At 38.3% G+C, this 24,651-nt stretch overlaps 2 protein-coding genes across 3 annotated transcripts in view; one reads left to right on the forward strand and one right to left on the reverse strand.

The window, feature by feature from the left end:
• The window catches only part of LOC124164191 (tyrosine-protein phosphatase non-receptor type 11-like), a 1,101,414-nt gene extending 1,095,359 nt beyond the window's left edge, over positions 1–6,055 (forward strand). For both annotated transcript variants that reach the window (XM_046541400.1, XM_046541403.1), the window contains one exon: positions 2,895–6,055. In XM_046541400.1, coding sequence (XP_046397356.1) covers positions 2,895–3,033 — 139 coding nt within the window. In that variant the 3' untranslated portion in view covers positions 3,034–6,055. The remainder of the gene's footprint in view (positions 1–2,894) is intronic.
• Positions 6,056–7,275: 1,220 nt separating this feature from the next.
• Positions 7,276–18,429, reverse strand: LOC124163998 (ras-related protein Rab-10-like). Its single transcript, XM_046541142.1, has 5 exons — positions 18,247–18,429; positions 10,685–10,745; positions 10,229–10,367; positions 8,976–9,065; positions 7,276–8,038 (listed from the first exon to the last, which is right to left on the reverse strand). The coding sequence occupies exons 1-5, from the start codon at positions 18,371–18,373 to the stop codon at positions 7,844–7,846; spliced, it is 612 nt and encodes a 203-aa protein (XP_046397098.1). The 5' UTR covers positions 18,374–18,429; the 3' UTR covers positions 7,276–7,843.
• Positions 18,430–24,651: the final 6,222 nt, after the last annotated feature.

Genomic DNA, 24,651 nt, shown 5'->3' on the forward strand with positions numbered 1-24,651 from the left:
AATAATAATCATTTTTATTTGCCTAAGGATCTAGATACACAAGGGTGCCGATTTATAAAAAATATTGCCGATATATAAAATATATAAATATAAATACATTTTTTCCTCACCCCATAACGAAATATAGAGGGGGCTCGGGCCCCCTCAGGTCCCATGGAGTCGGAACCACTGTAGATACATACATGTCCCATAATGGATGCGGTCCAACAAATGCTACTTTCGTTACCAGATGCTACAGACGGAAGTGCTCCGGAGCACCGGTCCATAGGCGCTATGTTCGCTACAAGAATTTCTTTTTGGACCGGTCAGGAATATGAAATTGAAGAGATGGTTTTAATTGCGAATTGAGGCGATTATTTAAATTGAATATTAATAAATATGTTAGAATATCATTTAACTGAATTTTGTTAATCAAGGTTCCACAAAGTAAAGCAAGAAACTTTGGACCGTATTTCTCACACCTACCCTCGCCTACCCCTTCTAAATGAAACTCATTACCCTAGTAAAGGAAAAAGTAGGTACTCTACCGTTTTCTCACTTGAAATGCATTAACTTATTATGGCTAACGACTATTATAAAACATTAATCCATTCCATGTACATATATCCTATTTTTCTTCAGATTTTAATTTATGGCATGAGTTGATGTGTTGATATATATTCTTACAATCCTTTCTTATACTACATGCTCCTTTTAATAATTTTTTGTTGCCTTTTGAATGTAAAGGCTGCTTCCAGAGACATTTGAGTTCATTTTGGGGGAGATACGAGAATATCTACAGAGATATAGTGCTTGCTAGATATTTATTAAAATCACAATTAAATTTACATCTATTTACTATATGGGCCTACTCCGTTACTTCGTAGTCACCTTTATAGAAAAAAGGCGTCCACATTCAGTGTCCAACAACTGCAACGTGAGTAATCTCTCCATTGCCTCAGTGCACTCCATTCAAATTTCCGACAAAAAATCGGCACATCAATGTTCAATTAAAATATATAATATCGATACGGAGCGTGGGTGCATAGTCAAGAATTCATCAGAAGGATAAAATAAATGCATCATGAAAAATTCGTTCACTTTAAATTTAAAAATGGATATGTTTTTCAGCACTCTTTATGTCTCTAGGAAGCTTTACATGATATTTTCTGGGGGAAAAAGTGGACTTGTCAGATCTAATTAAAAATACATGTAAATTTCTGAAGGTCCTATAATAATGGTAGTAAATGCCATCTTTAGCAGCATAGTGTGTCTTTCTCATCTTTTACTCAACACTTGTGTCAATTCTTCTCATATCAATTCATTTCATGTCATCTTTTTTGCAGATATTTTTTCACAATGCATTGTTTTCACTGGTTTAAAAAAATAATTATCTGTTCAGAAGATTTAAGGATTTATGTTTAAACTTGGATGAACTTTATGAGTTGATTGATTAAATACTGATAGCTGTCGCGGTAAAAATGTGATTGTGCTGAACTGATTGTTTTCTAAATGGTTTGCATTCCTATTGTTAATGTGGTGATAATTTGCCAGTAAAAACTGGCTAAGACTAGCATTACTGTTGCATATTTTATTGTTTGACATTGAAGACACTTTCCAGACCATCTTAATTCATACTTGTGTCCTATTTATCTTTGAGCCAGAGTATTATTGTCTCTTGATGAAAATGCCTCCCATTTGCATTGTTTTTACATCTAGTACACAATTTTTTACCTAATAATTTCATGCTGTGAATATGATTGTAAGTTAGTCATGCAATGTCATCTCTCATGCATCAGCTATAAGAAAGTGAAATGCCTCTTCTTCTCATTCAGCAAACTTTCTTTATTGTCACATCGCTAATGAGACTTTAAGTGGACACTTGAAATGGATATCAGATATACAGCCTCTTGTAGTGAAAACCTGTGGAAACAGAAAATAAATACAATTTCTGCCAAACAGATAACTTAGAAGCTAAAATATGCTGGAAAGCTCTAATTTCAAAGAGAAGAATGGGCTTGTTCATCAATTTTTGCAATTTCTGTAGATTTTGGAAATTAAGGGACCTGCATTTTTCTGTGGTTCCATTTTATGCCTACTCCTCAAGCAATTCACGATGAAAAATCAACAGCCTTTTGAAAATAAGTTGACATTGTCCGAAGCCCACGCTGAATGGGTCACCACTTTTTAGCCACTCCTCAGCCTTTGTATGAGCCTCAAATGATTCATTGGATGCACTGTTAAAAGTTATTCCTTAACTCAGGGAAAGGTTCTTCCTCATTGTGTAAATGAACCAGAACCCTACTGTCATCACCATCTCGTGAAAATGAGGGTGAAAATTTTACAATTTTCCTATTTAAAACTCGTAAGAGAATGGCTGAATGGGGAAGATTTTTCTTTTGCTGTTTGAGTGCCAGCCTCACAGCTTGATCTTTTTTATATTTTCTATTTCTATTCAGTCTTGATGTAATAGATGATGTTGTAGCCAATCTAGTAGGTTGGCTAGCATGAATGTGGTATGAGTGAGTTGGCAATGCTGTAAATATGTGGACAGGGGACTTCCGGTTCCGGTAGTTGAAAATGTAACTTGTAATGGTGATGGGATTAAAGCAAGTCATGGATACTTAAAAGAGCTTCTGCTTTAATCCCATCACCATTACAAGTTACATTTTCAACAACCGCAACCGGAAGTCTCCCGTCCACATATTTACAGCGTTGCCAACTCACACACACCACACTCATGCTAGCCAACCTACTAGATTGGCTTGTAACTTGTAATGGTGATGGGATTATAGCAGAAGCTCTTTAAAGTATCCGCGACTTGCTTATTTTGTAACCTGCATCCTCCTCTATATTTAAGTAAATATAACAGATGCTGTGATTTTAATTGCGATTTCTTACATCTTATCTTCCAGGCCCCCCGAGGAGTTGCCAAAGCAGATCTACGAGAACATCCCCCTGAAGGAGAGGAAGCTGTCTGCCAACAATTACAACATTGGCGCCCAACCGCCCAACTTCGCCCCTCCACCCCTGCCTCCCCCACGCAAAACATGATGCGCATGCCAAACCAAGTCCTATCCATCTTACTACCCAAGGAAACAAAGTACTGTTCTCACCCAACACAGATGTATCACTCGAACAGTTTGTGTTTAGCTAGTTCGTGCAGGGTATTCCTCGGAGAGGAGTCTTCAAAGAAATTACCGAATGGATGAACAACTCCACGAAAAGGCATTGGATGATCATATGAAATGCCATCTCACTTGGTCGACAACGTCACTGGTGGCTGGATGAAAAATGTTTTGAGTTCTCGGTGGCACATATGCTGTGCTATCCTCACGTGTTTTCATCTTCCCATTACTGGTACATAGTTATATTCCTAATTAAGACCCCCTCCAGAGAAACGTTTTACTTAGGCACAGTTATGTCTATTTAAAAGAAAGGAATGCCCTTCGTTGTGTAATGTTTCTTCAGGAAATCCCCCAAAAAATATGTGATTTGTATATCCTTATGTTCTTCGCACATTTCTTTATTTATTATTATTATTACCAAACGAGTGAACGGTGTGGGTGACTTCCAGAATGATGGTGGTACTATGTGATTTTTTGATTGTCTGCTTTCCATATTGCCCACATCAATTTTTATTTCTGTGTGCCGAGTGACTGGATCAATTAAGTTGAGCTACTAATTGGCTTAAGTGGGTATGTCAAGAGACAAGAAATCTAAGTTCTGAACTACCTTTGAAGCAAAGATATCCCTGAAATGGGTTTTAGGATCATTTGTTTTTTTAGATTTTCATCTACAAGCAGAAGAACAGGTGATAGCACATCAAGGGCTAGGCTAAGATTCCTTAGAGTACGCTGAGTTTGTGGGCCAAAATGCTGAAAATTCAAGCAAGAATCCCTCTTATTGATTTCTTCTTGGTAAACAAAAAAGTGATGTAACTTTTCCTAGCCATTTGTGAATTTGAACTTATCAGATCATTTAGATACCTCAAAGCAATGTGAAAGCATCCCTTATTTCTTTGCCTAGCTTTCAGTGGCTTAAACACATGTTCTCCTACCCACTGACGATTGTATGAGATGATGGAAAAATCAGTTTCAGAGATATCTCCAGCTTTAATTGGCTTTTGGATTTCTTGTCTTCGGACATATTTTCCAAGTGACTGTCAAAAAATAAAATCTTGAGGTACGAAAAAAAATTCCAGTCCTTTGTTCTCGTTACTCCTATCCTTGCAAAGAAACTATTCTCTCTTGGTGAGACTTTGTGTGAGGTCATTTACAAAGCACCTTGCTTATCGACTCAGCTTGACTCATTAGGAAACAAAAAAATCTGATTGTCAAACAATTATGATCACCATCCAATGTTTAGAAGCCACTGAATTGCTGAAAATTTTAGCAATTGTTCCATGTATCGATTCCATCATCTTAGGAAACAAAAATAATATTTTTTCCTAGTCATTTGTGAATTTGAACTCACCTGGTCGTTTAGATACCCCAGAGCAATGTAAAAGCATCTTGTATCTCAAATGCATGTTGAATAATTCATCTAATTGTCTAAAATAATTATTAACAAACAAAATTCAATTGATTTCGATTTCCATTTCATGTCTCCTAAAGCTTGATGAAGAAAAATTTTTGAAGGGGAGGAAAAATGAAAATGTTCGAAGGTGAAAAGTAGCTACTTTTAAATTTCAAATGACAATTTTTTAGGTTTTTGATTGCTAATTGATCAATATATTCAGTTTTTGAGAATATTAGTCATTGGAATAATCTAAAAATAGATCCAGTTGTTTTGCTCGAGATTTTTGATGATGTGTAAAGTGGAGACACATGATGAACCAAATGGCTACAAAAGGTACATAAATGTGAATTTTTCTCTGTATTTGTTTTTTATGACAATCAAAGTTATGTGAATACATTTTGAAGGGCAAAGTAAGCATGAGAATATGTTTCAATTGACTAATTTGCTCAAGGACCTGAAAAAATATGTTTTTCATTTTACTTGACCTTGTTTCATTATGAAGTTATGGCTAAAATCTGAGGAAATTAACAGTTTCATTATAAAATACCTCACTTTTTTCCAATAATATCTAATTTGCCAAATTTTGCCAAACATATCTATTCTTTCTTTATGACCATGCTAAATTGTGTTCCTGAGGGATAACTTCAATAAGTTTGGATCACTGAATTCCTCGATTTATATTTTTTTAATATTCCTGATCAGCATTAATTTCTGTTTGTCCTTATTATTTGGAAAAAATAAAATTGTAGACTTGGCAAAAAACACAGTGATTTTATCAGTCACTATTTGGGTAAAATTACTGAAATAATGGGATCACGTATAAAAGTATTATGGTGTGGAACATGGAAAGCGGACTGTTGAATTTTCCTGCTTATACTACATAGATTAAGGTATTCTTAATATTAAGTGGCAAAGAAAGGGAAAAATATGTTTCCTCCCATGTGTTTGGAAGGCACATGTTTTTTTGGCCTTGTTAGAGTGTCCGTGTATGTGAAATATTATATGTGACAAAAGATTTTTTGTGTCCAATGGCGTTTAGTCTCCATTCCTGCTGCTTGCTGGATCCCCTAAAATAAGCAAGCGTTATGTGCTATCCAAAGGAGATTGTCCGGTGGCATTAAAAAGGATATCACTTATATATATTTTCCCTCAAATCCCCATTTATCTAAGCTCGACCCCAACTTCAACGCCAATAAATATTATGGCTTGGTATTCCTCATCGACGATTCATGGTGGTATCGTGTGCATGTCTGCTGCAGTTTTATTTTTGTACCGAGGAGTTCTGCTACATGAGTGTTGAATTGATTTGGAACAAAACGTATGATGATGGAGGGGATTACATACTTGGAATTACTTCTGAATCTTCCTCCAGTTGTGTGCTTTATAACTTTAGACCCATGACTCAAATTGGTGGACTAAGGTGAATGAAGATATTTGGGGTTTGTAGGCTGCGATGGATTGTGTGAACAGAGCAATGCCTCTCTGCACCTGTTGCCAGATGTAAATTTTTGTATGTGAATATAAATAAACCACTGGTTGTGAACCAAAAAACTAATTGTGTAATGGTCAATTTTATTTATTGTTCTCTAGTACATATTTTTACTGCTCTGATTACATTTATGTTATAACTTTGGAAGGGAAACTTTTTATCTAAAACTTTGCTGTGAATCACAGCTGTGCATGTCCTACATCATTTTTATATTCAAAAGATGTAGATTTTAAATCACAAATATCACTTAAAGGTCTGTATCGCTTAAGTGATATAAGTGTTCAGCCCCTAACAATTTTTATTCATTGCCTAATGATTCACCCTGCAATGGCCGCAAAAGCTTTCTTGACAAAGTGTAATGTTCAGTTGCTCCCAAAAGCCTTTGATTCACGTAAATCTTGCTGCGAAAGCCTAAGTTTCTAAATTGACTTTTTTCTTATAGAATACTATAACTGATTTCATGCATATGTACAATACAAATCCTTCTAGCAAAACATTATAATGCAGCTTTAGGGATTTATTTGATTGCTTGATTAGTAACAACTGGAATGTGGAGCGAAAATCACGGGATTGATGCTTTGCTAATTGCAATAATTTAGGGGAGACCGGGGTAATACCATACGGCAGGGCAATACCGTGCATAATTTTAGATCTGCTGAAGTATGTAGTGATATGGGACCACTGGGATATACTGCTGCATTGCGGAAGGAAAGCGAAACTGATAAAGGTAATCTGGGAGCTTCTACCTTTACACATATGTGTGTAACAAATTTTTTTCTGTTTTGTCAACTTTCCTTATAATTTTAAAGACTAACTCAAACTGAGGTAAGGGAATCATGCTATTAGTGACAATATTCTAACTAGTGGTTTTGAGTAGCCCATATCATTGGCTATTTATATTAATACCAAAAACAATTCATGTATTGTTCTTATTTTAGGTTAGGGTTGATAATACTGAGTCATGTCATTTTGGGGCAATTCCGTACACCTTGCATGAGACAATATCTGTCAAGGCGCAAGGTGTACGGTATAGCCCTGTGTTGAACGATAATACCCCATATAATATTACCACTTTTCTCAGAAATTTGTACATTAAAGTGCTTAGGTGAATTATGAAGGACCTTTCAAGGTGTGAGTTGCCAATCCTCCAAAGTACAGGTGAACCTCGTTAGTCGGAACACTCGATATTCGGGACACCTCAATAATCAAAACGACCTTCATCAGTCATGTCATCAGTTTGTCTGTATTAATTATGGATTTTCATATTTTGACGCAACAACAAAACATTTAATCGCAAATAGAAAAGGATTTTTATTTTATTTTAGTTTTATGTTAGCTCACTTTTATTACAATTAATAATAAGATAGGGGGTTGGGGGTATTACTTTAATTTTAATGTAAGGTGATATGCAATGTTTTACTTATTTCGATGATAGAATAAAACTTTAAATGACAAACCCCATCTTTGTTTTTCCCCCACAGTCATTACAATACTGTTCATCATCACCAGTTAGGGGCAATACGGTACAGAGTGGTATTGCCCCAACTGGTGTACGGTATTGCCTCGGCAGTTGGGACAACACCGTGCACTGTAAAGGTTTTGTAACGTAGGTGTAGCACTCAACGTAAGTCAAATTTTCCAAATATGAATCTAAGAGGTTCACTGACCACAATTCCAATGCAGCAATCATCTCACAGCACTTATTTTGCAGGACAAACAAACACACATCAACCTTTGAGATGATGGACGAACATGAGGATAGGGTGAACTCCTATTGTGCGCTTCCTCAGCACCACTAATTCCACCCTCCGACAACTGAGTCTCCAGTGGTGCCACACGCAACGAAAGCAGTTCCTAACAACACCTTGCAGTCATTGACCCTCTACGGTCAACCTTGCTGCCAACTAGAACACGGTCTGGAGCCTCCTGTGCATTCCTCCCTGGTGTCTTGTCTAATATTGCCTCAACCAACTCCTTAAATGCTTCACTGATGTTCAAGTTCTCCTTGGCTGATGTCTCCATGAAAGGAATCCCATACTGTCGTGCAAACTATTCCAGTAACAATAAAAATGGCAATGTATTATTTTATCAATCACTCTTATTATACTGAATATTGTGCAAGGCTAATGAAGTCTACATCGTTTCAGCTGTAAAGTGAAACAGATGCAGACTTAAATATCAGAAGATGATAAGAGCCATCACAAGGTTGCTAGCCACTTATAAATGAAAAGAAGAATTTGTTCACAACATTCACCACATGCAAGCTAATAATTTATTAGAACATGACTAGCTGAAATAATTATTACCTCATGGAATTCTCTCGCTGCAAACAGTTTAATGATGATGTGAATTGAATGAAGATGTGAATTATGATCAATATGAAGATGTAGCTTTTAATGAAATTACACCACTGTATACATACATGAGCATACAAGTTCTAATATTCCTGGAAAGACTACACTACTCTACTAGAACTGAGAGCAGAAAAATGTCAAACTTACATACTTCCATGAAAGATTGAAGCTAATAAGTTTTCAATCGATTGTGAATAAGTCCACCAACTATTCATACTGCGAACTCAAAAATGAATTATGTATGTTTAAGAAAAAACATCAATTTCATTACTTGCTTAGAGTTTTCCTATAATAAGGCATGAAGTTTTGAGGCTTGATTTATTTTAGTCCCTTCATTATCATAGAAATTTCACTACCAAAATTTACTACTGCATGTTAACTTCCATAAGATTTAATGAAATAACAAAATTTTGGCTGCATTAAAAGGCACACTTTCTCAAAAAAAACCTCCATGCCTCAGAATAAATATCTTTGTTTACGATAAGGGGACTTTTCATTAAAAAATTTAAAATGCTGAAGCATAAATCATATAGTATAGGAAACAAATAATATTTTTAGAGGGAAAACTACTTAACTCGCAAGTATGTATATTCAATTTCTTACACTATATAGGTACAATCTAGGACACTCACTGCTAATGCCCTTTCTGTGCTAACCACTCTCTCATCAGCCATGTCCATCTTGTTCCCCAGAATCATCTTCTGAACACCCGCATTAACATGCTAGATGAAGACACAAATCCTATACATGAGTATTTCTCAAGAATATTATAAAACTAATACAGCAAATGAGAAAAATAATTATGAAAAATACGAAGGGGCTTCATTGACAATTAAAGTTTTGTAGATAATAGTTTTTCAGTCAATATTGATGGATTTTGGTGGTTACAAGCATCAAGACTCTAAACTGACCAACGTTTTCTTTCATATGCTGCATCAGGGCAAATGATCTATGGTGGGGTGGGATCCACCATCAATGGATCATTTGCCTTGATGATGAGGTCTCCAGCATAGGAGAGGAAACATTGGTCATTTCATATTTCAATCAAGCTCATAGGGATAATACATCGCAGACCACTGGCTGACTAAATAGAAGAAGGGGGAGTGAGGAGAAAATTCATTAGGAAATTTGGTGTTTGTATATTAAATGTAATCATTAATAAAGCCATAATGAGTTGAGAAGGTACAATTTAGGTTCACCCCTTATTGTAAACGTCCAAAAATGGATTAAAAATCCCTTCATGACAAACCTTCGCACAGAAAAATTTTGTGAAAACCTACGAAAAAGTAAACCAGTGTCCATGTCCCAGGCCCATCCCTTCCCCAATGTATGGAGAAAAACCTTCCATGACGAATCTCTATAATTGTAAAACCCCCTAATTTTAATGAAGTATGCACCTGGGCTTCAATGAGAAAAACGACATCTCATGAGACAAATTATTTTTTTGACCGACAATTATATTGTCCACTGTGACAACGCAACCCTCTAAGCGCCTCCTTATTATGGTGAAATTGCTATTTTCTTGGCATCATCGGATTCACATGAGGAGATTTTACTGCACCATTACTTTAAATCACATGTTCACTAATAACACATTTTTCCATGAAATACTTAAAAAAAAAAAACATGCAACAATGCAAGCAGAAATTAAAAATGTATCTTCTATGATGTTGGGCACGATATGATGGAAGTTCTTAATATTATTAAAATAAGGCATTGCAATATTTCCACTGAGTTTTATTACTACACAACACGTTTCGTCGTTACAAACATCACACATGATAATTTTGTTTGTAACGACGAAACACGTTGTGTAATAACAAAACTCATTATCAGTGGAAATATTGCAATGTCATATTTTAATAATATTAAAAATGTACTTCACCTCATCTACATTCCTTATCCAATTCCCAATATCTTCAAAACTTTTTTCATTTGTAATATCGTAAACAAGCATTATCCCCATTGCTCCTCTGTAGTATGCCGGTGTGATTGTATGAAACCTCTCCTGGCCAGCTGTGGACCTACAATGAAAATGAAGATATAAACAACAGTGTATACACAAAGTAACTATCAAACAAATGAAAAAAATACATAAATGGAAAATGCCTTTCTCCAATGTTCATCAAGTCTTGTGAAAGGGATATATAATTGGCACTATTTCAAAAACTATATATTACTGAGTTTTCTATTTCAGTGCCTTACCTGCATTATAACAGAAAACACTTATTTTATCATTCATTCTATAATGGCGAGAAAACAAAGCTTTATGATAATAAAAGCTAAATCACAGTAAACATGCAGATGACAACTCAATACTAAGAGCCAATAAATTATTTACCATATTTGCAATTTAATTTTCTTCCCACGAAGTTCGACTGTTTTAATTTTGAAGTCCACTCCTGCAAGAACACCAGCCAAATAAGTTTTGCACCACATAGAAATTTAAGTAATGATCATTATGAGAGCTATTTCCCTGATTTTGAGAAAAAGCCCGAAGCAATATTTCAAATGTATCCAAAAAATTGCAGCATACCTTTGATCCCCATTATAATGAGGGGAAAGGCCTAACGAGTAATTTAAAGACATTTCAGACAAAATTCTCTTCCAAAATGGAATAAATGCTATCCTCATAATAGGGTTGTTTCCTTCATCAAAGAAAACGAAAGGCATTGATTGTGATTCGTTACCCACCATTAGGTATTCATAATATACAAATTATTTGGTTTTAGAAATCCCAGTTTAGACAAATGGCAACGGTCAATTTTATCCTCATTTGAAAAAGGCCAGATTGGCGCCCATGCGATTCCACTCCACGTGACGTCAGAGGGACCTATTTTCTATACGAGTAGATAGGAGTTTCACATCGTCTGAGATAACCAATGCATGCATGAGACACAGAGCTCAGGGAAATATAACGTACTCCAGGAGTAATAATATTTCGATTTAGGCAGTAAAAAAATAATAGGAAACCACTCTATTAAAGTCATTTCCATATACCATAGTAACAACATTTGAATTCATAAACAAAAAAAGGCCCATCAGAGATCTCGTCATTTCAACAGAGTATTATATGCATACACATCCGAATTACAATATTGATATAAAATCGACAGCATTCAATTTATGATTCCCCACTAGGGTGCCTCGTTTTGCCTCTTTTTTTAGGAGCGAATCGTGATACCTGGAAAAAGTTGCGTACTCGGGTGGGTATTACAGATATGATTTTTTTTCAAAATCGGTTAATATCTTCTGTTCGCCATTTTGTCTCGAAATTTCGAAATTTTTAACAGAAAACGTTAAAAATGCAAATAATTTAAATTTGGTTTCATCTAGCACTCATTTTTTCCAATGGTGTATGACATTGGTCTTTCCTTGATATTTTAGACCAAACGCGATAGCTCTATTCCTTCTAATTATCGAGAAAATGATCTTTTATCGTGTCCCCGAAAGCAGTTTTGTGGGTAGGCAACCCGAAACACACAGTCTCATTTTTACGCTATGCATGCGATAAATGACGCGAAAAAGAGATGTTTTTCAGTCAAGAACGTATAAACCATGCCTGAAGTTGTCAAGGGTAGTCACTAGAATGAGTTTATGCCCTTTTATGCCTTTATATCTTATTGACCATATTTTCATGTAAGAAGATATCACTGAAGTTTCTGTCGAGACATGTGCCGTTTGGAAAATAAGCGTCTATTTTAGTAGTTATGTAAACCAGAGTACTTCAACTCATTTGATGGAAACATATCAAATAGTTTCGTCGCCTCTTCAGTAAAAGACTTTAATAAGTCATCCTATGTTTTCTGAAATACCGTTTTACTCTATAGGATTTAATTTTCCATATTGTTTTCATCATCATTTTCCGTATATACTTTTCCGTATATATTGTTTTCATATGCTTCCATCAAGAGAGTTGAGCCGCTGCAGGTAAATGGTTGATGGAACAATGGACAAGGACAGACAGTGCTACGAAGAACTCAACGTTCATGAACACTGTCCATGCCAGTTTCTAATGACTTTTTCAATGAAATTGATCTTTATATTCCCTTGATTGGGTTCATTACTTAATTTCTAGTGAATTTCCCATTTGAATATGAAACCGTATGTAAATTATGTGCATATAATTAGGTGCTGTCCTCAGCATTTCCAGTCAAATTCTTTCCATTGAGAGAGTGAAATATATATTTTCAATCTCCCTCTTGAAATGTTAGTAAGTGATTTATTTTTCACATTAGATGAAATGATAGTTAATGTTTTGATACAGTTAATAACGTTTCGTGACACAGAGGTTAAGAGCTCCTGGTTGGTCTTATGAGATATTCAATTAACTATTTGACTCTGTTAAAAATTCATAATAGGTTTCAAAACCTGGTTAGCAACTGAAGGTGATTGGTTGACTACAGATGATGTTCAGTTGCCTACTGAACCCTGTTGGTTACAGATGTTCGATTGCCTACTGAACCCAGTAGGATGTTTCAAAAAGCATATAGCCTACCAAAACCGGTAGGAAAAATTTCCAGCTGGGGCAACATGTCTGCTACCTCAGCATCACAAAATATCATGAATAACACGAATAACATTTTCTTCATTTATCGTAACGAGCATTCTCCACCAGTATTAAATACGCTCATCAATTTACATCTGAAACAATATTTATCAAGGGAGCAATTACTGAAAGGATGATCCTGTAATTTGATGAAGTCTGCACCGACGCATTTAAATAAATAATATATCATTTAAAAAATATAGCAAAATATGGGGTTGAAGTCAGGAAAGGCATTAAACTTATAACAAAGGACACATACATTGGAACTAACTATCATGAAGAAGCCATATCATTTACTTAAGTGAAGAGAATTTTTTTCTATATCCTGATTATGCCAGAGACCTAGCGTTGATTCGCCGGTCATGAGGCCAAGCTCCGGTGCCAGCTTTAAATATGAGAGAGGGTTAGTACTCCCAGCTGATGAAAAATATATGAGAACCAAAACTAACTTTTACCTATTCTTTCATCTTTCTCTATATGAACTAAAGCCATTAATTTTTACTGCAGCCAATGCAGCTTGGTAGCGAGGTGCTGTGCTGGCCGTGATGTCAGAGCTGAGAGCCAAAAGGGATGGCAAGGCTAAAATAAAAGAAGCACTAGGGAAGCAAGCATCTGTACTTGCTGCACTGGGGCACCATTACACAGGGCAGCAAGTGCGAATTGAGGTGAATGCGCTTAGAAAACGGTAAAAGTCAATAGGGTAAGTTCCTTCATCAAAGAAAACGAAATGCATTCATTGCTATTCGTTACCGACCATTAGGGTTATCATAATATACAAATTATTTGGTTTTAGAAATCCCAGTTTAAACGAATGGCAAATATATCTAAAATACGTAATTTTCGAATAAACGGAAAAAGCATGTTTCAATAAAAAAAAAGCGTAACATCGACGCAATATACCTAAGTCAACAAATTTTTTCATAAAAAAGTGAATATGAAGTGTGGTGCTCCAGACATATTACTACATAACTTGCATAGTCAAAGCGGGTTTGAAAAAAGTAAAAAAAATTATTTTTGTCTACCTTTTTCCGAATTTCACTGCTTTGGCGATGTTATCAATAGGGTAGGTCCTTCATCAAAGAAAACGAAATGCATTGATTGCTATTCGTTACCCACCATTAGGGTTTTCATAACATACAAATTATTTGGTTTCAGAAATCCCAGTTTAGACGAATGGCAATGGTCAATTTTAACCTCATTTGAAAAAGGCCAGATTGGCGCCCATGCGATTCCACTCCACGTGACGTCACAGGGAGCTAGTTTCTACACGAGAGGATAGGAGTTTTACATGGTCCGAGATTACCAATGCATGCATGAGGCACAGAGCTCAGGGAAACATGTCTTAATAATCACCTATTAAAACTGGCTGAGGTCGGAAAGTTTCCTTCGTATGATAAGGTAGTAATTTCCAAAAGTGTTTTTTTCAGTGTATAATTCTGATTCTGACAAAGGACGTCCATTGTCGACATGATACAATCTGTTGCTTTACCAAAATTAAAACTTTATTTTACTTGAATTCAATGGTTGACGAATTAACTTGCAGAAATGTGACTTAAATATTGTAGAAATTAACCTTATGAAATAAGAGAGAGAGAGAAATTCGTAATTTTTTGTTCTATTTAATATCACACGACCTTTCTAACTTTATTTTCTTTAATCATCTGATTAGCAGTTAGCCTGATATTTTACGTTGGTATGGGAGGAAATTTTGTTCAAGGATGAACATACGAAATTTTTTTTAAACTGGGACAAAGAACTCTTACCAAAAAATTAAAATATTATGACTATAGGATTTGTATTAAAGTGGTATGGCACATTTTAAATTATTTCTAGTAAAATATTCATAAGCTGATATTGTGGACAAGGGGTTGGAATAAATAGCGGTTGCTATTGCGCGGGTCATTATTACACCGGACCCGTATTAGGCCGAAGGAGGTCTTCGAAATAGCAGCGTACCATTTCTCGCGCGAGCCATTTGGAATCTCCGCCTCTTCCCGTATGAAAAACTTTCTGAACGGTAATCGCAACCAATGAGGGAGAGGAGATTTTATTTTTGTTTGTATTCTACAGAATATAGACTTGCAAATATCAGTAATGGCTTTATTAAAAATTAAACATTTTATTAAAACCTTGGTTACATATGATACGCTTTGAAAATCTCCTTCAGGAATTCAGCTATTTGTTTATGTCGTTGGTTTGGATAGATTTCACTATGGCTACATACAAGTGGGTTAGGTCATTATTTCATAGTAATTATAATGATTTATTGGGAATAAATATTAAAATGTTACCTATACCAGTTCGTTTGTCCTACGCAAGGTGTATGCTATGCGAAGTAATCATTGAAAACTAAATGTTTGAAGTTCTTCGTAAATGTGTTGCAGATGTGGAAAAAGCGGAGGAAGGTGAATTGGTGAATTTAAGGATGGATGGAATAGCTGTGAAAAAGTGAATCTGACACTAGTGGATCGTGTGGAAAGTGCTGTTGTGCCACCTCTTATTATTGTTCTCGTATCAGCTGATTTTAATATTCTCACTGAAAGTTCTGGTAGACCCTCAACTTTGCCGATAAACTATATCTTATTTGTGTGAATAACTGTCTTGCTTACAGAGGCAATTCAATTTGTGGGCACACAAAAAAAAACTTAGAAATTGACAGAAAAACGAAAAATAAAATAAAAGTGAGGAACTTACGGGGAAAGGTTGTTTTTACAAATTTTCGATGGGACGCAGCCCATCTTTCTCAAGTGAGAAGAGGAGGGAAAGTGAGGAAAGGGCATAAGGAAGGGTGCAAGGCAGAGGGCAAAGATGGAGGGAGGAAAAACGGTGGACGGGGATTGGTTGTGTTCTTTCTAATGGGCGCGGTTGATTCCTGGTCCAGAGAACGCACGGAAAGCCCATATGCATGCCTGCTCCAAGTCCTTCAGCTCTAGGGGGGTGGTAGACGGGGGGAGGGAGGCCAATATTCCCACTTTATAGCACTGGTCAAACAGAGCTTTGTGGGAGGAAGCTTGAACGGCGACTGGAAGGGAGGCAGAAACAGAAGAAACGCTATTGCACGAAGAGCGATGCCCGTTCATACGTATGCACAGGGGAGTGGTGGATAAGCCGATATAAAAAGCCGGGCATTTCTGGCACAACAGTATATATACAATGTTTTTTGTTGTGCAGGAAATGTCCGACACTGAGGGGAGAGGGAAGGCAAGGAATTGATCGGGATGGGGTTCGGTGATGAGGATGTGACAAGTTTTGCATCTTGCACGGTTGCAGGGCGAGGGCTGGGGTTTAATAGAGGTAATTTGTTTGGATAGCGGTTTTGTTATTTTTAAAATGCTGGCCAGATTTGGTGGTCTTTTGAAGACGAGGGAAGGGCATCGCGGGAAAAATCTGGAAGTGGTTGTGTTGTCTGAGAGGATGGGGAAAAGGTCTTTTAGGGTCCTACGTAGTACGTCCACGCCCGGAAAAAAGGTCGTGCACAGGGAAAGAAAATGCGACGAATTGTCCCCGCCTAATTGTTTCGGGACATATGGTTTTTTACGGATCTTATTCCGGAGGAGGGATTCCGGGTAACCCCTTTTCCGGAGAGCATGGTGTAAATTGGACAGAAATCTATTAAGGGAGTCTGGATTATTACATATTCTGTGACCACGGATGGAAAGAGTAAAGGGAGGGAGCGTTTTGTATGTGTCGGATGACAGCTATTGTAGTGTAGATATTGTTGTTTGTTGGTGTTCTTAATGTGTACAGAGGTGTGAAAGTTGTTATTTGTGAGAAAAATGTCCACATCAAGGAATGTGACACGAGTGGAGGAAGAATATGAAGTAAAATTTACGGATGAAAATGAATTGAGGCAGGAGATGAAAGTGATTAGGGATTCCATGCCATGTGGAATCCCTAATTATTATTATTATTATTATATTTTCACATCATTTTTGCTGTGAAAATATAATAATAATAATATGCGATACGGGATACGGATAATAACATAATGAGGTACGGGTATCACCAAATACTCTCGTCTTTTTACTCTGTGTTGAAAAATTTTCTGACAATCCGGTAAGTATTTAAAATTACTGGTTTTTGTATTGTGATAAACAAGTTTTTCGGCAGTCCAATAGTTTGAAGACCTTGATGGATGTACTGCTCCTGTGGCAGAGATAATGATAGGTATAATGTGAACTTTGTCTGATTTCCACTATCTCTTAATTTCATTTTTAAGTTCTTCATACTTTTCCATTTTGTTGGTGTAGTGTTAGTGTAGTGTTAGTATAGCAGCGGGTTAGTGTAGTGTTATTGTTATTATTTTTTTGTAATTATTACGAAATTCCTGTGGCACAACCCATAGCGTCTACTGTCGACTATTCCGAAAATACTGTATTCTCCGCCGCGGAAGTAAGGAACGCTCCCAAATTCGATAACACTAAGATAAGAAGTATATCTAACACAAACACGATGGCTCATATGTGCGATGACTACTTCTTTCACGAGAAAACAATTAGACCTTAGTCACCACTGACGAGAACATAATATGATGGGTGTGAACAAGAAATATCGGGAAAATTATAACATATCCGTATACAACGTCAATTTATAACAGCCGCCAGAATGAAAAAGAAATCGACTTCATTAAAATATCCCGGTTCGAAGGATTGTACTCCCCAACAAATACAAGTTATGGGTTTATAATCGCATGGTGTTTCTGCGATGACGTCACCCTAGTAAGACACTCGAAAAAGGCCTGCTCTATAAAAGTGTATAATGAGCACAATGCAGAATTAGCTGTAATTCACCATGGTTAATTGAGCAAACCAGCCAGTTCACCAGCACATGAGCCAACTTGATAAATATTTTTCTCATTTTACTGAAATAGGAACAATGTAAATTTGACTTATATTATCGTTATTGAGCATTTAATCCTAAAATATTCATACAATACAAATTATTCCCCAATACAACGCCATAATTAAAAAAACCCGAAAATAAATCGCAAATTAAACAAAGCAGACCCAGGTCCACGATACAATTTTAAATATAGGCCACGAAAATATACACACATTGAGGTCAACGAGGTCTTACCATAAGGTGAACTATGAAGTACAAAATTTCTATGTTGTTATACAAATCTATAAATAACTGCTGCATGACCCCTAGTTTAACAAAATTCTATCATGGAATCACGCACGATATATTTCACCATAAGGAATGGGATGGTTCAACAGACAAAATGTCAACTCATACGTATAAAAAGTCCACAGGAGCAAAAAATATGACGACAATACTTTCTTTACAAAGAAACCGCCCAATAAATGAATAACAAAGGTAAAATACAAGTGAAGGCCCTACTTAAAACTTACCTATAGTTGATATAAATGTTGATGAAAAAGCTTCTTCGCAAAACCTAAATAAAATACAAGTTTTTCCAACTCCAGAATCGCCGATGAGTAGCAGCTTAAATAACAAATCGTACGACTTCTTCGCCATTTTCCTTCTTTCGACTTAATCGCGCCCTTGATCCAGAGGATCCACAGCCAAGGCAGAGTTGCCAAATCTTGAAATTGCCTATAGGTGTTGCCTGCAGATGTGCTCACTTAAAATTATCTCTAGAACTGTCACAATATCATTATCAATGACACAAGGTACTAAATTCTTAAATGTTACTTGCGCTCTGAATTATGTCTTCCTCGACGAAAATTTGCTTTCGTGTGTTAAGTTTTTGTGTAATTGGTGGAGAGTGGTGGAGGGGTCAACTAATTTAAAAATCACCTTGATTTTCAGATAATTACCTCCCTTTCATTTTAGAGATCTATCTCGACTGAAAGATGCAGTGATTTTAAAAGAAGGCTTTAGTTCCTTTTATTAAAGTAGTTCAAAATCTAGCTGCATTCCTATGTTCTACGTGCCGCGAAGTTCATTTCATTTCGCTGGTGGGGACATACGAAGCATATGAGTTTCCGTTGTTAATCTTCACTTATTATTATATTTTTGTCATATAAAAACATAGTAGCCTTTTTAATCTAAGTAGGAGTGTGTTTTTCCTTTTTCGTTCATTCTTCTATTTATTTAGTTGATAGGGTACCTAATAAATTTTCAATACGCTTGTAAAAACGGAAAGACGATCTATCGGCAGTCGTTTCTATGGTGACTGAACAAAATCTGAGCTTAAGTTTGTATTTAGAATTTTTTAAGCTATGAGATCGGATATATTCACATATGTTCTACACCCTGGCGAAAACTATCTGCATATACTCCATATGAGAGGGTAGCCTTTTAAATGACGGGAATGAAGTACACTATAAGGGTGCGGTCCGTTGAACGCTACCGCTTCGGAGCGCCACCAAGGGTGCGGTCCGTTGAACGCTACCAATGCTTCGGAGCGCCACCAAGCGGTCCGTTATTCGCTACGGAGCGCTACAGGTTAGGCTGTGACGTCACGGCAAACGTCATACACCCGTTTCCCGCCTCGCTCCGGACCAGCTCCAGACGCTCCCCTGAAAACTTGGGTCAGCGGAGGAGCGAGTCAATTTTGAGGAAATTCGAAGGGAATGCACTGAGGCAATGGAGAGTTTACTCACGTTGCAGATGATGGACGCTGAATGTGGACGCCTTTCTCCTATATAAGTGACTACGAAGTAACGGAGTAGACGCACTTAGTAAATAGATGTAAATTTAATCGTGATTTAAATAAATATATAGCAAGAACTATCTATCCGCAAACATTCTCGTATCTCCTCCAAAATGAACTCAAATGTCTCTGGAAGCAACCTTTACATTCAAAAGGCAACAAAAAATTATTGTAAGGGGCACGTAATATAAGAAAGGATTGTAAGAACATATATTGACAAATCAACTCATGCCATAAATTAAAATCTGAAGAAAAATATGATATACATGAAATGGATTAATGTTTTTTAATAGTCGTTAGCCATAATAAGTTAATATGTTCCAAGTGTGAAAACGGTAGAGTACCTACTTTTTCCTTTACTAGGGTAGGTAATGAGTTTCATTTAGGAGGGGTAGGCGAGGGTAGGTGTGAGAAATACGGTCCAAAGTTTCTTGATGTACTTTGTGGTACCTCGATACTGAAAAATAAAATTCATTTTAATGATATTCGAACATATTTATTAATATTCAAATACCATGATCACCTCAATTCGCAATTAAAACCACATCTTCGATTTCATAATCCCAGTTTGCCCACCCTCGTTCATTTCCGCCATCTTGACTTCGCTCCTGACCGGTCCGAAAAGAAATTCTCGTAGCGAACGTAGCGCCTAACCGGTGCTCCGGAGCACCTCCGTCTGTAGCGTCTGGTAGCGAAAGTAGCATTCATTGGACCGCACCCCAAGCGGTCCGTTACGGAGCGCTACAGGATAGGCTGTGACGTCACGGCAAACGTCACACACCCGTTTCCCGCCTCGCTCCAGACCAGCTCCAAACGCTCCCCTGAAAACTTGGGTCAGCGGAGGAGCGAGTAAATTTTTGGCGGAAATTCGAAGGGAATGCACTGAGGCAATGGAGAGTTTACTCACGTTGCAGTTGTTGGACGCCGAACGAGGACGCCTTTCTCCTATAAAAATGACTACGAAGTAACGGAGTAGACGCACTTAGTAAATAGATGTAAATTTAATCGTGATTTAAATAAATATATAGCAAGAACTATCTATCCGCAAACATTCTCGTATCTCCTCCAAAATGAACTCAAATGTCTCTGGAAGCAACCTTTACATTCAAAAGGCAACAAAAAATTATTGTAAGGGGCACGTAATATAAGAAAGGATTGTAAGAACATATATTGACAAATCAACTCATGCCATAAATTAAAATCTGAAGAAAAATATGATATACATGAAATGGATTAATGTTTTTTAATAGTCGTTAGCCATAATAAGTTAATATGTTCCAAGTGTGAAAACGGTAGAGTACCTACTTTTTCCTTTACTAGGGTAGGTAATGAGTTTCATTTAGGAGGGGTAGGCGAGGGTAGGTGTGAGAAATACGGTCCAAAGTTTCTTGATGTACTTTGTGGTACCTCGATACTGAAAAATAAAATTCATTTTAATGATATTCGAACATATTTATTAATATTCAATGACCATAATCACCTCAATTCGCAATTAAAACCACATCTTCGATTTCATAATCCCAGTTTGCCCACCCTCGTTCATTTCCGCCATCTTGACTTCGCTCCTGACCGGTCCGAAAAGAAATTATCGTAGCGAACGTAGCCTCTTCGGACCGATGCTCCGGAGCACTTCCGTCTGTAGCGTCTCGTAGCGAAAGTAGCATTCATTGGACCGCAGCCTAAGAGGTACAATAACGCAATTTAAAAAAAAAAATTGTTTTTCAAAGTAGTCTCCACGATAGTCAATGCACTTATGCATTCGAAGAAGCCAGTCGTTATAACATTTATTCCATTCCGAAGTAGGGGTAGTCAAAATGGCTGTTTTGTAGGCATCAACTTTGTAGGCTTCTTCAGACGTCTGGAAGGGCTTTCCTCGTAGCATATTCTTGATTCTGGGGAACGTGAAAAGATCATTGAGGCTTAAATCCGGGCTGTATGGAGGATGATAAAGAATTACGACGTTTTGCTATTCCAAAAAAGACTTTTTGTCTCGAGCGGTGTGTGAGCTTGTATTGTCATGATGGACCGTAATGCGTCGATTTGGTTTATCTTTCCGAATCACTTCCGGCAAGCAAATGGTCGTATACTGTTCTTTGATTTTCAAGAGCATTCGTCGCTACATGCCCTGATTTGGCTACGAACGATGCAACCTTTTCCTTGGAAACGCTGCGAGAGCGAATAACTTTTGTCGGTGTGAGCTGAAGAGGCAATCACATCTGCTCACGTACGTCAGCGGTACACGTGCATCCAAAATCGACTACTGGATGATACGCAGGAGAGACCTTAAGCTCGTGGTCGATGTAAAAGTTTTACCATCCGACAACGTTGCCCCACAGCATCGTCCCCTCGTCCTAGACTTGCGGCTGGACATGGGCAACATCGAGGAGTGCGCACGACCGGACCAGCCCATATCAAGTGGTGGCGATTAAACGATAACAAAAATCAACTGAAGATAGCCCTAGATCATCTGAGTGTCGATCCCGACCAGCCGGTCGCTGACCTATGGCACAGTGTAGCGAACCAGATCCACCAGATCCAAGAAGCCACTTGTGAGGTACTTGGGCGAACGAAACCAGGAACACACGTTCCTGGTTTCGCGTACGCTTTATCGATAAGCAGGTATGGTGGTGGAATGAAGACGTGCAACGCATCGTCAAAGAAAAGAAGATGGCCTTCAAGAAGTGGCGCGAGACAAACCATATTGTGGACTACGAACAATACCGCACAAAGAAATCTGCCGCGAAACGAGCAGTTGCTAAAGCAAAGACAACACACTACGACCAGCTGTACGCCGACCAGCTGTACACCTGGAGGTGAAAATAAGATCTACCGCCTTGCCAACTCCCGACATCGAGCAACTCAGGATTTTAGCCAGGTCAAATGCATCAAAAACGACGATCACCAGATACTACGAGACCCACCTGCCATCCTTCGGCGCTGGAGAGAACACTTCTCGGCCATCTGTAACACAGAATTTCCCCACCCACCGATCATTAGCGCGGACCCTATATCCGGACCTGTGCAACACATCAGTGAAGCTGAGGTAGCCGCCGCTATCAAGGAGATGAAGAATGGAAAGGCAACGGGCCCTGACGACATTCCAGCGGAAGTGTGGAAGCTACTTGGCCGCAACGGCGTTGTCATCCTCGCCGAGTTATTTAACAACATCATCATTGACAACGAAGTTCCCGACTCCTGGCGGACCAGCATAACTGTGCCCATCTGGAAGGGTAAAGGCGACGTCGCAGAATGCTCCAACTACCGCCCGATCCGGCTTTTATGCCACGCCATGAAAATATTCGAAAGAGTGATTGATGCTAGGCTCAGACACATTGTTCGCATCACACCCAACCAGTGTGGATTTGTAAAGGGGACTGGCACAACAGATGCAATACACGCAGCTAGACTGCTCTTGGAGAGGCACCGAGAGAAGAACAAGCCAGTGCATATGTCTTTCCTTGATCTGGAGAAGGCCTTCGATCGCGTGCCACACGACCTTATCTGGCATGCCCTCAGATCTCACGACGTCCCTGAAGTCTACGTGTCATGGGTGAAGATTCTCTACACCAACGTCACCAGCTCCGTCCGTTGCCCATCAGGAATATCACCGCCTTTCCCAATCACTGTTGGCGTCCACCAAGGATCGGCCCTCTCTCCGCTCCTTTTCATCCTGTGCATGGACACAATCACGGCCTGTCTCCAAGAATCATATCCTTGGTCACTAGTGTTCGCCGATGATGTCTTCCTTGCCAGCACCACCAGACCCGAATTACAGCAGCGAACTCAACTATGGAAGGTACGACTCGGCAACTATGGGTTGCGATTAAACACCAAGAAGACTGACAATGAGTATATGGAGTGTGGACCTCAAACCGATGGCACGATCAGCATCGACGGCGAGGGCCTTCAAAAGGTCGAGAATTTTAAATATTTGGGCTCTGTCACCAGCAACGATGGTAGCACAACCGCCAACACACGAGTTCGAATTAATGCAACATGGCTGATATGGCGCCAAGTGACTGGCGTATTGTGCGACCGTCGAATGCCCGAACGATTCAGGGCCAAAGTATATAAGACCGTAGTTCGCCCAGTGGCCCTATATGGAACAGAATGTTGGCCAGCCACAGCAAATCAAGAACAGGCCATGCATGTCATGGAAATTAGGATGCTGCGATGGATCCTAGGCATCTCCCGCCTGGATCACATCAGGAATGAAGACATTCGGAAAAGAATGGGAGTTGCACCGATCACAGACAAGATGCGGGAGGCTCGACTGCGGTGGTATGGGCATGTGGTGCGTAGTGATGAAAACTCCGTGGCCAAAACAGCAATGCGGCTGAGTACTGAAGGACGCCGACCACGAGGACGACCAAAGATACGCTGGCTCGACAAAATTAAGGCGGACATGAAGACCATCAACGCCACGCCAGTAGACGCCCTAGATCGAGCCAAGTGGAGAAGACTTGCAGAACAGCGGACCCTGCAATAGCGCGGGACAAACTCTAGGATGAAGAAGAAAAGAAGAGCTAAGAGAAGAGATAAGGGACATCGGCGACCAAATCCTTCTCCAACATGTTTAGCACGCTTATTCCAACGCTTTTATACCCCCTTTTCAGCCAAGTCCAAGTTCTGCATTCCTTCTGTTTTCTTTTTTTCGCCTCTTTTAATGTTCAAGAGGCCGGTTCAGATCAGAACTACTAGTCGACTATTTCGACTGCTAAAAAGACAGAATCCTTCACTTCCACAAGCTTCTAAGTCTGTTTGCATGAATATCGTCTTTCGTTTGTGTTTGGTCCAAATGAGATGCATTGAGTGACACCCCCGTCCCGTTGCATACAAATTTTAGCATCAAAATTTTTGGACCAAAAAATTTTGATGCAAATTTGACCGTGGGACACCAGCTTTAGGGTTTATATTATACTATAGTTTATATCTTACGCCTTATTGGTGATGATGAAATCCATCAAATTTGAAACTTTTTAATGTTAATACTCCTATTTCAAGATATCGGTTATGTACATAGATTGCTCCGCACGCGCACTGCGGACATTTTGAAAACCTGATAAAAGACGAGCGAGGCGGCAGCTTCTACCAAGGGTGAATATCCTCTCTGTAGTCTCCTTCTTTATAGTTTCGA

The sequence above is a fragment of the Ischnura elegans genome, chromosome 8, assembly GCF_921293095.1.
Source record: "Ischnura elegans chromosome 8, ioIscEleg1.1, whole genome shotgun sequence".
In the NCBI taxonomy this organism is placed as follows: Eukaryota; Metazoa; Arthropoda; class Insecta; order Odonata; family Coenagrionidae; genus Ischnura; species Ischnura elegans.

Excerpts from the sequence above, each read along its gene's own strand:
- LOC124163998 (XM_046541142.1), bottom strand. The coding sequence starts at position 18,373 with ATGGCGAAGAAGTCGTACGATTTGTTATTTAAGCTGCTACTCATCGGC. Across the intron at positions 9,066-10,228 it reads GGATAAGGAATGTAGATGAG|CATGTTAATGCGGGTGTTCA; the intron begins GTGAAGTACATT and ends GTCTTCATCTAG. Across the intron at positions 8,039-8,975 it reads GCACAGAAAGGGCATTAGCA|TTTGCACGACAGTATGGGAT; the intron begins GTGAGTGTCCTA and ends TTACTGGAATAG.